This window comes from Lissotriton helveticus, chromosome 3_1, assembly GCF_964261635.1.
Source record: "Lissotriton helveticus chromosome 3_1, aLisHel1.1, whole genome shotgun sequence".
Taxonomy (NCBI): Eukaryota; Metazoa; Chordata; class Amphibia; order Caudata; family Salamandridae; genus Lissotriton; species Lissotriton helveticus.
Window position 1 is genome coordinate 973,590,455 of NC_136061.1, and position 15,179 is coordinate 973,605,633.

At 46.9% G+C, this 15,179-nt stretch overlaps 1 protein-coding gene across 1 annotated transcript in view; it reads left to right on the forward strand.

Annotated features, from left to right (window-relative positions):
• Positions 1-339: 339 nt before the first annotated feature.
• LOC144824823 (twist-related protein 2-like) overlaps positions 340-15,179 on the forward strand; it is an 84,447-nt gene continuing 69,607 nt past the window's right edge. The window contains exon 1 of the mRNA XM_078683817.1: positions 340-1,198. Within this exon, the coding sequence (XP_078539943.1) occupies positions 595-1,155 (561 nt within the window). The 5' untranslated portion in view covers positions 340-594 and the 3' untranslated portion in view covers positions 1,156-1,198. The remainder of the gene's footprint in view (positions 1,199-15,179) is intronic.

A 15,179-nucleotide genomic window follows, 5' to 3' on the forward strand; every position in this document is an offset into this window, starting at 1 on the left:
AAGTAGATCTACGTCGGAAGGTCACGTACAAGGGTGCTTTACTGGGCTCTGGGGTCAAATAGCAGTTGATTTCTCAGCGCACTCCAAGGTCACAGCCTTAAACATCTGGATAATTTCCCCACCACAATGGCACGGCTTTCAGAGCCGGCAGCTCTCCAGACCCAAGGCGTTTAAAGTCGCCGCGGTCTCCTTCCTTTCGAGGTGAACACATTCCCAGAATTTCAGTAAAAATGTAACTGAAAACTTTTTAAGTTGCAGGAGGGAAGCCCAAGAGTGTGGTATTCCCTCCCAGCCACTCATCTGTCCAATCAGAGTGCAAACTGGACCCCCACCCCACAATCTCGCGCACACATCGGTCCTGACAACTATGTAGTAAGTCAGCTCAGCTAGACGCTCCCCTAAAAAAGTTAAAATAACTTCCTCTCTCCCTCTGCGAGAGACCTCATCATTTTTTGTACACCCTCTCCTTGAAATAGGAGCCTGCGAGAAACTGGGAAAACCGTCCGCTCAGCAATTCTTGCCTTTTTTCTGTTTTTCCAAAAACCATTTTGGGCTGGTGAATAATACTTTACTTCCAAGCGCCCGCAGACTTGGATGGGGGAACCAGAGGGGAACGTGGGAGACGCACGGCTCTTGGAAGCGGCCCCCGGGAGGATGGAGGACACGGCGTCGTCGTCGAGGTCCTCCCTGTCGTCGACGGACACCTCGGAGACGAGCGAAGAGGAGAGGGAAAAGAAGCCCAACCGGCTTGGAAAAAAGAAGAGAAGCGACAACAGGAAGTCCGCCGAGGAGGACGAGGGCTTCCCAAGCCCTGGCAAGAGGGGCAAAAAGCCCACCTCTGGCCCCCAAACCTACGAGGAGCTCCAGAACCAGAGGCTCTTGGCCAACATCAGGGAGAGGCAGCGGACTCAGTCTCTCAACGAGGCCTTCGCTGCCCTGAGGAAGATCATCCCCACACTGCCCTCTGACAAGCTGAGCAAGATCCAGACCCTCAAGCTGGCTTCCAGGTACATAGACTTCCTGTGGCAGGTGCTGCAGAATGAGGACAGCGCGGTCAAGCTGGCCAGCTGCGGGGCCGCTGCCCATGACCGGCTCAGCTACGCCTTCTCTGTGTGGCGGATGGAGGGGGCCTGGTCGGTGTCCGCCATGCACTAGGGGGATGAAGCCTGGAAAAGGTGCAAAGTCAACGTCCCAAATGGTAGGTGGCCACTTTTACTGTGACAACTGAAAATGTTGACCTCTGGCTCCAACAGGAAGGGTGAGTGGCAGGTGATGGGAGTGTTGAAAAATAGAGATTGGTCAAATGTGGTCATGTGACCATGCTCCAGACAGCCCTTTCTGCATTAGGGGGTGATAGTCGAGGTCAGTGCAACTTGAACAATGAGCAATGACATCACAAAGCTCTTTTTAAGGCTCACAGTATAACAAACTAACTTCACAGCACTGTACCTGATCCCACTCATTGGCATTTGATTTATCACCCTTGAAAGGGTGGAAGGTTGGGTCTGCCCTATAAGAATTCCAACCTATGGTTACACGATGCCTCATTTCCAAGCATGACAAGTCCCTGTAAAAGAAAGTGTGACAAAGGGCAAACACATTTGCCCAGTTTTTAGTTGAGAAAACAAATATGAAGGTCAGTGCATTTAAGATTTTGATCTTTGGGAACGTTTTAAAGGAAAGGTTGGGTGAAGTTTTCTAGTGGCACTTAATGCGGTGCTTGGCGTGCTCCTTCTTACAATGGGTGCACAGGAGGACTGGCTAACAGGAAGGTAAAGGGACCTGCTCAGTGGGGTGGCAAAGATGCTCTGGGGCCTGGTACAAGGAGACAAAATTGCCCCTTTGTCCACCACTTGGGAATTAAACAATGGCTATAATAAATCGGGGTTCAGTTGTCCCCCTTGGACTATTTGCAGCTACGCCCCTAATCCCGCTCAGAATCACACAAATTGGTCAAATTGGGTATAAGGATTAGAGTTTGTGGGCCCTGGTTCGACTGTCAACAATGGTATCTCCTAGGCCGCAGTCCATTGCTTTCAGAAAAGTTATTGTTGCTTCCTGGCACACTTCTTCGTCTAGTCACTCTGCTGTGATGGCCGCATAGGTGTCATGCCTTAGGCCAGTATAAGGCACCAAATCCTAAAATTTGAAAGTTCGATATCACAGTTACACCCCACGATGTGCTCTGAAAGGATTTTACACACACCTGTGACATTGGTCACATGACCGGTATATGTATGGCGTTTTCGTAAATCGGTCCATGTCACATTCCTGCTGACCCAGAACACCTCAAAAGAGGAGGGTATGAGGCCGGTCTCGCCTCTCGAGGTGTGACACACGGGCATGAAGCCCGGGCCTCTGACTGGTAAAGGGGGCGACGGGCACCGCTGGTATGCCGCCCCAGGCTGCAGACAGACGGACTATATCTGCTTGCAGGCCAGGAGGGGAGTAGACGCAGAGGCCCACGGGGTCGTCAGGTGTCTCGCGGGCGGCCTCTGACAGGCAGCAGGTGTCAGGTGATGAGTAACGGTAGAGGTGCGCGCGCCACTGAAGGCTTCAAAAGGCTCGAGCCACATGCATAGCTCAAGGCTCAGCTCGAGGTTCTCTTGGAACCTCGAGCCCAAAACGAACCGAGCTTTCATGTAGCTTCTGCCTGACACCCAGGCTGCAATGTCTGCACCAAGAAAAAAAGCCAAATGATTAACCTGAAAAAGGTTAACGGTATGGCCGTCTAGTGGCTACATTCCATAACCTGAAGGCTAAAAACCAGAGTTCAATCCCGGCTTCACCAAGTTGGGTGTGATCCTAGGATATTTTTTTTCACCAAGCCTCCTTTTTCTTCATTATCCATACGAGACCCCCATGAGATATGTGAGATCAAAAGGTTCGCTTTAGAAAAAAAACTCTAGTGTCTGATTTAACATACTATAATGCTGCCCCATGTGCAATAAGAATCCATTCCATATCTAGGGTGGATATGACATAAGACTATCCTCTTAGTTCACTAATGGCCTATTCCTCAGTTAAGCACATTTTTAAAAACGATCACTTTTAATAAATGTCTTATAATACAGTGTACTAAGATGAGACTATCCTGTGTGTTAAAGAAATACGCTTCTTCTAATGTTAAAACGACTTCATCATAGTTGTAAAAGATGTTTGTCTCACAAAGAGCATTTTTCAGGATTGGCTTGTGTACGGGCCCTTAGAGCCAAGCCACACAACTGGCTCGGCTCCGACTTTCAATTCGTTGGCTCGCTCACGTCTATAAAAGAGTTAGTCACGTGTCAGGCGGCTGCCGAACATGAGGCATATCTCACCCCACATCACCGTCACGTATATCGTTTACACCACTGGTCCCATGCAGGTTGCATTATAAGTCAATGTTTTTCCATCTGGATGGCAAGTCGGTGGAGCCTATTCAGAAAGGCATATGTAGTATGGATCTAATACTCTTTTAAGTACTCTTATATAAATGTCACAAACAGTGCTTAATTTACGTCCGTGGTTGCAGGTGGGGAACAGCATTTATTTTTCCTCAACAAACCTTGATCAAGCGCAAGAGAGAGCGAAAGGCACTAAAGGTGTAAAAACAAAGAAAGAGAGGACTGAAAAACAGGGACAAAGGCAGGAAGTAGGGATGAAAAAGAACCCTCAAGAGTGATATTAAGAAGCAGGGAGTTTTTGGTGATGGGTTAAAGGACAATGAGGTGCAATCGAGGCTACACAGCCTGGATATTTGGCGCCCGGACCTTCAATTGCTCCGGCAAGGGGCTTCTGAACAAAACTTTGGTCCCCAGCACTTATTCTTTAACAAATTAGGCAATGTTCACTAAACATCTAAAATAGGAATACTGATGGAATATTCATATACCGTTAGTACAAACAGTAAGGAGTGTCCTCTCTTTGTTCTTTTACTAACTGGGAGTTAGATGTTTTGGGGCAGATTCACAAAGATGTACTAGAGTGCATGACAGCATACTCTGGTAGTACTACTTCCCACACTCAGTAATAGCACAAAGGCATTACCTGTGAGGTTTGCTTCCTTCTGTAAGTTTACCATAACGTCAGCGCAGCTTCGACTCTCTCTAAATGAAGGACCAAAGTTGTTGCTCTCACACAAGAGCCTTAGGTCCCACTGCAAGACGTCGGTCTTCATATAGCGCATCATTGGCCCCTTCGGGGTGCTGTGGGCCTCCAGAGTGAGTGGGATGACGAAGGAGAAGGGAGTACATGTGAAGAGGTGGTGGGAGTATAAGAGAAGGTGGGTCAGGGGAGAATTTCAATGCACAATGAGAGAGAGAGATAATGGAAAGAGGAAATAGGTTCTTCTGGATTCTGTAGTGAGAGAGAGGGGGAGTGGAAAGTTCCTGAATACCACAGTTTGCATTGTGGGACAGTGTGCTTTCCTAGGATTGCACTTCACGGTGCTTTTTCAAGTAACCCTGTAATACACTGTACTTTGGTGGTTTTTTGTATCCCCAAGGGAATATGCGTGTGTGTTTTATTGGTGTGCTGAATTGCTTTCAGGGTTCAAACTGCCCTATAGAGCAATCAGGCTGTGCCAGGAGGGCTGGTCTGACAGGTCAGTGGGTGTGCTGATTTTTTTATGATCTGGCTTGGTAATGCAGCTGTTGCCAGCCAATTATGTAAGTATCGCAAGAAGGGGTTTTGGCTCCTCCCACATGTTGGGAGCCAGTAGTACATGTTTTGCTTGGCCAGAGGTTGTGTGCTTCCACAAAAAAAGTGCTTGCCTTCCACTCAGCTGTGATCATTTTGTTTATTTATCCAGCTGCCTGACCTTGAACTTTTAGGGGCACACATGACATTATAATGCTAATAAAGTGTCCTAGATAATTTATGGTGTTTTTATCTGGCGGCAGCACAGATGGGAGGAGGGCAGTCATTAATCTGCATGGGTGTTAAGACATGTCTTGAAAGTGCAACTGCCTCCTGGTCTTATATCCTTTACAAATATTATTCTACAGTTCTTTGCTTCTACACAAACAGATACCCGTTCCCATGCAATGTACTTGTAGTACTTCATATTACCACATGCCATTCTTTTAAAGCCAGACCTATTGGCATTGCCAATGCTTGTTGGTGTTTGTGGACTTGTCTATGGTCTGGTGTACCAAGGTTTATTGCGGATTTCTCTAGCATCATAATCATTGGCTGCAGCAAACCCAGGGGTATTTTTTATCCAGAAAATTCAGGACTATACAGAATCCTGTATTGATTTTCCAGATTTTAAGTTTTTGCGAGATTGTAACTTCCTCTTAGAATTTACAAACAACCCGGACAACCATCATTTGGTGGACAATTTCAACAGCTTAAGCCATTCACAGATTATAAATGAACCCACTCATCCAGCCAGCCATACTCTTGATGGTGTATTTACTAACAACCTTAACCTGAGTTTGGCTAAGGTTATGCCGATAGTATGGGCTGATCATAAGGCCATCTTTCTTTCACTTAATGTTTTCCCTGACAAGGGCCCAGACGTAAGTGTATCCAGAACCTTCAAATACAGATCTTGGAAAATCTTAACTTTGAAGAGTTAAAGGTTAGTCTTTCCGACTCAATACCAGTGTTAGACAATAATGTACAAATTGCTGCAGAGAATTACACCCAATAGTTAGAATCGGCAGCCCTAAGACTGGTGCCAGAAAATCTAATTAAGTGCCACAGAAAAAAATCACCGCCGTGGTATTCACATGAGTTAAAAACCATCAAATGGAAATGTAGGCTCCAAGAGCGCAGATGGAGGAAAGAGTACTGCCTAGAAGAAAAAAACAAGTTTAAAAGGATCCTCACCGATTGCAATGCTCTAACCATTGCTGCCAAGTCCAAAAACTTCACTGAAAAGATAAACTCAGTTAAAGGCACCACCAGAGAACTATTTAAAACAGTGAAGACCTTGTCCAACTTTAGTAGTGGCTGCACATTTTACCCCGACCAATCCTACTGAAATCAACTCGCAGATTTCTTCTAAACCAAAGTTAATACTATCTTCTAAGTTAATAAGAAAAATTAGACAACCGCCTGTGCAGGAGATGCTCCAGCCACCGCAGATGGCCTAGACACCCAATTATCCCTCAAAAGCCCTGATGATACAAATTTTGATCAATTGAGCCCACTCTCTAAAGAAAAGGTGATCAAATTAATCATCTCCACCAAATCGGAGGACCCAGCAGATCTATGTCCCCCCTCAGGTCCTGCATACGCTCTCCAGTTTAGTAGCAGGGCGGCTTACAGATTTGTTTAATAAAACATTGACCATGGGTCAGTTCCCAGCTATTTGGAAAAAAGCCTCTATTTTACCGTTGGTAAAAAAAAACTCACTGGACCCAAATGATGTGAAATATCACAAGCCCATATCGTGCCTCCCTTTCCTGGCGAAAAAATTAGAGAAAGTCATGAATGACGAAATTGTATCGTTTCTAGAAGCAAATCAGCTCCTTGACGCCTCACGTTATGGTTTTAGAGAAAACCAGGGTACTGAATCGGCCCTAGTAGCAGCCACCGAAGAATTTATAATGGTAGTGGACAAGGGCAGAAAGGCGGCATTGATTCTAATAGATCTTTCTGCCGCCTTTGACACAGTTCACCTCTCACTCCTTTTTTTTTAAAGGTTTTTATTGAAGAAGACAAGAGAATTTTACATACATCGGGTGTCATACATAGAATACAATATAGCGATAGGTGAGCGAATAGACCAATGCAGAGAAATCAATTCACAGGAGTATGCAACGTTAGCAAAGATAGGTACATTAAAGAGGAGAAAGCACGATCAACAATCCAGCAAAGCAGCAGCCTGCAAGGTTCGCCCACCCATAATTCAGGATAGTGAAGACCAAATTAGACACCCGGATAAGTAAGAAAATCGATACAGGATAAACGACCCATCTCTTGTGAAAGGAAAAAGGAAAAAAAAAAGGCCATAGAACTAAACAAAGGCAAAATAACAAACCCCTCCCCATTCCCCCCACCCTGCACCCCTGCAATGGCTACAGCCCATCCCCACTAGCAGTGTGCCTGTCGCCCCGGAACTAGACCTAAAAGTAGGAAAAAGAGTGGAGGAGGAAATATCAAACAGGCCCCCGGTCTCCCTTACCCCCCGCCAGCAGCAAACCACCCCTACACACATCCAGAATAATAGAAGGCAACAATTAAAATCCAACGGGGGGGAACTTGTAAGAACTACCCAACTCTCGCGGCATTATAAGGTACAAGTCCCGTACAAATACAAAGTCTGACTTCAGCGTGGGGCCTTCTGTCTCAGTCGGAGCTTGCTCCGCGGGTAAAACAGCTTGTTCCAGAACCATCAAAGGGTCGTAGTCCGGTCTCCGGCAGATAATATTGGCTGTCATGACCATCCTCTGGATGATGGCGGTGACCTGTGAGTGGAGCTCCCCAATGGCGGCCATTACGGTGTGCAGCGACGGCATACATTCCACCCGTTCCATCGCCACTCACGAAGCGGCAGAGCAAGTATTTGAACCCCGGAGGTCAACTACTCCGGGGTACCAAGCACAGACAGTTCCAATGACAACTGTGGGCACTCGCAAAATCGCGATCTCAACGCCGTCGCCGCCAGCGAGGATCCAAGCCCGTCGACCCCGGGAACGCAACGGGGCCTCCGGGCAACGGACCCCCGACCACAGCAACCGGTGCGTCACGCCACCATAGCTGCAAAATCAAACTGCCACAGTACCACCATCCAAAACGGTCAGGAAACACTCCACTTCGGGAGACCGGACGCTACCCACGTCCCGCGGCCAATGTTATTCAACTCCAACCCGGCTGGGTTAGAAATCGAGGCCCCGGCTTCCAAGCCGGGTTAGGCCGAGAGTGGAACACGGCATATCTTCGTTATTCGAGAAGATGGAAATCTCGGGATTGCACCTTTAGACTCAGTAACACCTCAGCTACACGGGAGTCCGGTGCGAATGCAGGATAATCGTCAGGATTTGTGAGCAACTGGCGGAGGTCGGTGGAGCCGGGAGCTTATGCGGCCATCTTGGCTGCAAGCGTAGCTCCTCCTCCCTCTCACTCCTTCTTAATCAGCTTCAGTTGCTAGGCTTTGGCAAGTCAGCACTGGCCTTGCTGAGCTCATTCTTAAGTGACATACAACAGACCGTGGAGCTGGGAGACTCCATCTCGGACCCTTTCTCTCTCCTCTGTAGGGTGCCTACGAGGTCCTCCCTCAGCCCCACGCTTTTCAATGTCTATGTCACTCCTCTGATGAAGCTCATTTGCAGGTACAGCCTCTCTGTTGTTTCCTACACTGATGACACTCAAATTTTGGGGGCCATATCATCTGACATTGAAAAGGAAGCACTGAACTTCTGCTGCTGCATGTCTCACACAGCCAAGTGGATGCAGGAAAACTGCCTGATGCTAAACTCAAATAAAACTGAGGTTCCGCTCTTTGGGACTCACACCTCTTTTAGGAACACGTCATGGTGGCCATCTGATCGTGGCTCCCTTCCTGTTCCTGTTTAAAAAGCCAGAAATGTGGGTGTCATTTTTGATTTGAAATTATGTTTCTCTCAGCAAATTAACCAAACTACATCATCATGCTTTTTCCTGCTTAGGATGCTAAAGAAGATTTTCCCTTTCATTCCGGTGGAGCTACAAAAACATTAACATTGGCAATTGTCATCTCAAGGATAGACTACTGGAATGCCCTGTACCTTGGTACACAAAAGCAACCAGTGAAAAACTCCAATCCCTGCAAAATGCAGCTGCCAGATTGAATTTGAAAATCCTCAAATTTGCCCCCTATCGCTCAGGCATTGCAAGGGCTGCACTGGCTTCCAGTGAGGGATAGGGTACTGTGTCTGGTTCACAAGGCCCTGCACCGGACTGGGCCAGAATATTTTCAAAAAATCTTCTCATGGCACTCTACTAATCGAATCCTCCAAGTTCAGGTTCAAGTTAGTCATTTGTATAGCGCACTACTCACCCATAGGGTCTCAAGGCGCTTGTGGGAGGGGGTGAATTATTTATCGAATAGCCAGGTTTTAAGTTCCTTTCTGAAGGAAATGTGGTTCTGTGTGAGGCGGAGGTGAGTGGGGAGAGAGTTCCAGGTCTTGGCCGCCAGGTAGGAGAAAGATCTTCCTCCCATGGTGGATCTGTGGATGCGCGGAACTGCGGCAAGCGCTTGGTTGGAGGATCTTAGTTGGCGGGTGGGTGTGTAGAAGGACAGTCGTGTGTTGAGGCATTCGGGTCCTAGTTTGTAGAGGGCCTTGTGAGCGTGGGTGAGGAGACGGAACGATATTCTCTTGTTGACGGGAAGCCAGTGGAGGTCTTTCAGGTGGCCGGTAATGTGAGCTTGGCGGGGGATGTCCAAAATGAGTCTGGCAGATGCGTTTTGGATGCGTTGGAGTTTTTTTTGTAATTTGGCTGTGGTACCGGCGTAGAGTGTGTTTCCATAGTCTAGTCGGCTAGTGACCAGTGCGTGGGTGACCGTCTTTCTTGTTTCGGTGGGGATCCAGCGGAAGATTTTTTTGAGCATACGGAGTACGTTGAAGCAAGAGGATGAGACGGCGTTAACTTGTCTGGTCATAGAGAGGGAGGAGTCAAGGATGAAGCCCAGGTTGCGTGCGTGGTCTGTGGGTATGGGTGCTGTACCCAGGGCCGATGGCCACCAAGAGTCGTCCCAGGCAGAGGGTGAAGATCCTAGGATGAGAACTTCCGTTTTGTCTGAGTTAAGTTTTAGGCGGCTGTTTTTCATCCATTCGGCTACTTCTTTCATGCCTTCATGAAGATTGGTTTTGGCGGTGTTAGGGTCTTTGGTGAGGGAAAGGATCAGCTGGGTGTCGTCTGCGTAGGAGACGATGTTGAGGTTATGTTGTCGCGCGATGGATGCGAGGGGACTCATGTAAACGTTGAAGAGGGTGGGACTGAGTGATGATCCTTGTGGGACTCCGCAGATGACTTCGGTGGCCTCAGATTTGAATGGGGGGAGTCGGACTCTCTGGGTTCTTCCGGCGAGGAAGGAGATGATCCAGTCCAAGGCTTTTCCTTGTATTCCAACGTTGCTGAGGCGTTGTATGAGGGTGCTATGGCAGACTGTGTCGAAGGCGGCGGAGAGGTCGAGTAGGATGAGGGCAACTGTTTCTCCGTTGTCTAGGAGCGTTCGGATGTCATCTGTCGCTGCGATGAGGGCGGTTTCGGTGCTGTGTTTGGCTCGAAAGCCGGACTGTGAGGGGTCGAGGAGGTTGTTGGATTCAAGGAAGGCTTTCTCAATGACTTTGGCCGGGAAAGGGAGGAGGGAAATGGGGCGGTAGTTCTTAAGTTCAGAGGGGTCTGCTGTGGGTTTCTTCAGGAGTGCACTGAGTTCGGCGTGTTTCCAGCTTTCAGGGAAGGTAGCGGAGTTGAAGGAGCAGTTGATGACATCGCGGAGATGGGGTGCGATGATGGAGTCTGCTTTGTTGAAGATGTGGTGGGGACAGGGGTCGGTTGGTGAACCTGAATGGATGGAGTTCATTAGGCGGATGGTGTCTTCAGTGGTGATCGGGTTCCAGGCGCTGAGGTTGTTAGAGAGCGGTTCGGGATTGGAAATGGGTGGGGTGGGCTGTTCTTTCGAGATGTTCTTAAAGCTGTTATGTATATTGGCGATTTTGTTGTAGAAGAAAGAGGATAGCGAGTCGCAGAGGTCTTGGGAGGGAGTGATGCCGTTTGAGGCTGCGGTGGGGTTGGTAAATTCTTTGACGATGTTGAATAGTTCCTTGCTGTTGTGGGCGTTGTTGTCGAGTCGATCCTTGAATGCTGATTTCTTGGTGGATCGGATCAATTGGTGGGGTTTGCGGGTGGCTGCCTTGAAGGTGGTCAGGTTGTCATTTGTTGGCTATTTTCTCCATGTTTTTTCGTGAGGACGGCATAGTTTCTTGGAGTTCTTGAGGTCATCGTTGAACCAGGGGGCATTTTTGCTACCTTGTTTGATCTGGTGGTTTTTTAGGGGTGCTAGTTCGTCAGCGCTGAGAGTGATCCATTGTTTGAGTTTGGTGGCAGCTTCGTTTGGGTCCGATGTGAGGGTTGGAGGGTTTTGGTATGCGATGTGAGGAGTTGGTCGGTGGTGATTTTGTTCCAGTTTCTTCGAGGAATAGGTTGTGGGGGGGTTGTGAGTCGTGGTAGTTTTGTAGCTGAAGTGAACACAGCTGTGGTCCGTCCAATGGAGAGCTGTGGTGTGATTGAAGGAGATGTGTTTGCTGGAGGTGAAGATAGGGTCGAGCGTGTGTCAGGCTAAGTGGGTGGGGGTGTCAACAAGTTGTTTGAGTCCGAGATTGGCTAGGTTGTCCAGAAGGGTGGTGGTGTTGCAGTCGTTTTTCTTTTCTAGGTGGAAGTTGAAGTCTCCCAGTAGAATGTAGTTCTCGGAGGGGAGGGCATGTGGGCTGATGAAGTCAGTGATGTCTTCGCTGAATTGTTTACGGGTTCCTGGTGGTCTGTAGATGAGGGTGCCTCTAAGAGTGGACCTGGGGTCTGTGTGGATCTGGAAGTGAAGGTGTTCGGCGGTTGCAAGGTGGTCGTCGAAGCTGGTCGTGATTCTGATGGTGTTCTTATGGACGATGGCGATGCCGCCTCCTGTTTGGTTGGTACGGTCTTTTCGGATGATCTTGTAAGCGTCCGGAATGGCTATGGCGATGTCGGGTGTTGATGATGCGTTCATCCAGGTTTCTGTGAGGAAGGCGATGTCTGGTGACGCAGTGTCGAGTAGGTCCCAGAGTTCTGTGGCGTGTTTGTGGATCGAGCGGGTGTTTAGCAGGATGCATTTCAGGTGGTTGGAGTCGGAGCTGTGTATGGAGGTCGTGGATTTGGTGTGGCTTTTGATGCAGGCGAACTTGCAGGAGTGGCAGGCGAAGGGACCGTGTGTGCGTCCTGGGGTAGCCTCGTAGCATTGTGGTGTGCGTCCGGGGTTAAGGGCTAGGAGGGTGGGGGCGTCAAACATTATGTGGGAGGAGTGCGGTTTGCGAGGACCAGGGGGTCTGGCGCTGGGCGCGGTCCAGGCGCGGACCGGCGTAGACGGGCTTACCTTTGGCGCACCTTTGGCGCGCATGGGGCGCGACCGCTGCGCGTGAACGCTGCGCGCAAAAGCATCTGTCATATGTGGATAGTGGAGTGGGGAGGGGCGAGGGCGGGGCAGCTGGGAGGCGGGAGCGTGGTGGGGAACTGGGCTGGGGGGTCCAACAACAAACAACAAAATGGCTGCGAGCCAAAATCCTAACACGAAGATATTAGTGCACGACCTGAATTATGGCTAGGGAATGGGCAATGGCGCCAGCACAATCAACCAGAAATCGATTGCACAGACTAAAGGCAGCAAAGCGCTATTGATTGGTGATTACTGCGCACTGTAGCAGTATAGCGCTCTGAATAAATTCGATCAGCTATATAGCGATACGAAAATTAAACAACAATCTGGCACATGTGAAAAGCGGCAGTAATGCGAGCAGAGCGCTATTTCATTCAATCAGTCATGCACAAAAGAAAGCAACAGTAATGCGAGCAGAGCGCTATCTTATACAATCAGTCAGGTACAAATGAAAGCAACTGTAATGTGAGCAGAGCGGGCACAGATGAAAGCAGCTGAGATGCGAGCAGAACGTTATTAATTAGTTCCAGCAAGTAGCAGTCTGGCAAAATATCGCTACGATACCAGCTTCTTCAAGTTGGTATAGCTCTCTTGCGATTTTGGCAACGACTAGAAATAGGCGCAATTACTAAAATTTCACAATGGTGCAAAAATGAAATTCAGGATAGTGAACTAAAGTGGGCAAGAGAGATCAGGGGGAAATTAACAAAATTATGTAAGAAGATGAGCGTTAATATAGGCCCTACTGTCTCCGTGGCTAATATTGATAAAAAGTTACTCAGGTCAGCGGGGAAAGAACTATCGCATGCACAGGACAAAAACTATCTCGCTAGTAAAACTTCGATCTGTTTTATGATTGACGCATGGAATAATGATAAATGTTTCCCTTACACTGATAAGTTACCGGACCGCAAATTACGGAATGAGGTTCGGAGGGTAAGAATTGGGGTAAACCCTTGTTACATGAACAATTCTGTAAAGCGGGCTATGATCAATGAGGAGGGAATCTGCTTTTGCTCTATGGGGTCCAAATGTGATATGCTACACATCTTATTTGATTGCTTGAAATTTTTGGACTTGCGTATTACATTTTTAAAACCAATTTTTATGAAATATGGTATTAAAACTAGGACCCAGGCTGTGACACTGATGACAGAAATGGCCCACTTAGATATTGCTGTGGCGATGGGGAAATATATGCAAAAAGTGAAGGCAGTTTTATATCTTTTTACCGAGTTTTAATAAATAGTAATTTTTAGATCAGATAATTGTAGGTTTTTAGATTAAATATGTTTAGGAGGTTTTATGTGGGTTAATGAAATACTTTGTTTTATTTGATTGAATGAACCTTTTATCGACATGTATTGTTTGTGGACCAATGGTCCGAATAAACGTAAAATAAACTTGACTTGATACCAGCTTCTGGGTCAGGGCAGGGAGCAGCGTTAGGAGCGACCGCTTCTGGCGAGTGCAGGACGGTCACTAATCGAATCCTCCGAGTCAGTTCAGCCAGACTGGCAACTGTCCCCAGAATAAATTAAGCTAAATGGGGCGGGCGAACCTTTGCCTTCGTTGCAGGTAAACTCTGGAACTCGTTGCCTTTAACTTTGAGATCTCAGTCTAATCTGCTGCAGTTTAGAAAACAGTTAAAACATGGCTTTTCACTGAATCAATTAGGTAGGCTCTAGGATTCAATTTTTCTCTACTGACTTCTACCGTCTAACCGTTGGCACTAAGACACCTTTGGGTAATTGCACGCTTTATAACACAAATTTATATTACATTTACATTATAAATGCATGCATTCTCGAATACCTTGCAAAACATTGTCTTTTCAAGTTCAAAACTGCCCTGATATGCAAAAGAGGGTCACTTTTTTTTTTAGCTGACATACTAATGGGAGACGCTTTTTATTTGGATGCCCATGCCTATTTTCTGCCCCAGTCTGACTCGGATTGCATTTTAATAAAGTCTTATCTCAGAGAACTGCATTGTAAATCAGTATTTTTCCTTGCGTCCCATAGGAACAATCCGTGGGCCTTTGCTATGTCAAGAAGACTCCACTGTAAATCACAGTTTTTTCAATTTTTGTCAAAGGATTAAATTATAAATCAATATCTTTCTATGTTTTCCATATGTGCTCACAGTATGTCAGTCATGGATCCCTTGGGATTGCATTTTAAGTCACAATTTTTTCCTGTATCTCACAGAATTGCATTGGAAGTGGGTGCTTTTTCACGAGTACAATAGAATGATCTTTCGGTGTGACGCATGGGATCGCATAATAGGTCTATTTTCCACTGTTGCAATAGGATACGTTGAGTAACACTGTTTTTTCGTGTGTCCCACAGAAATGTATTGTAAAACACAGTTTTTTTTGTGTGCATCTTTCGACTACGTTGTAAGGGAGTTTTTGTTCATGTGTTTCATACAGATGGCATTGTAAGCCAGTGTTCTCATGACTGCCATAGGGTTGTGTTGTAAATCTGTACTTTTCATGTGCTCTTTAGGACTGCATTGCAATTCCGTGCTGTTTTCGTTGATCTGAGGAGGATCGCAACGTGTCAGTGTTTTTTCCGTGTCACAGATCACTTTCTGAGTGTTAATTTTATGGGGCACATGCATCAATATTGCATTTTGCGATTCCTTAATTGCGAAAAATAAGGAATCGCAATTAAGGAATTGCAAACTGCAATGCATCAAGAAATCGCTATAAAAATAGCGATTTCTTAAAATTCCTTAATTGCGATTCTCTAATTGAGAATCACAATTAAGGAATACCTCCCCATCCATTCCTATGGGCCTAGAGGCCCATAGGAATGAATGGAAAGACATTCTTAATTTGCAATTCACCATTAGAAATTCGCAAATTAAGAATGCAATTTCAAGGGTGCAGGGGTGTCCAAAGGACACCCTGTTGCACCCCTGAAATCTGCTTAGAAGTACATTTTGCACACTCACATGCCTCAAGGGCTCCCCTTATTTGCGAATTCGCTAATTTTTAGAGTTTGATGCATTGCATTTAAGGAATCTCAAATTGAGATTGCGATTTCTTAAATTGTGAAAATTACAAAAATGT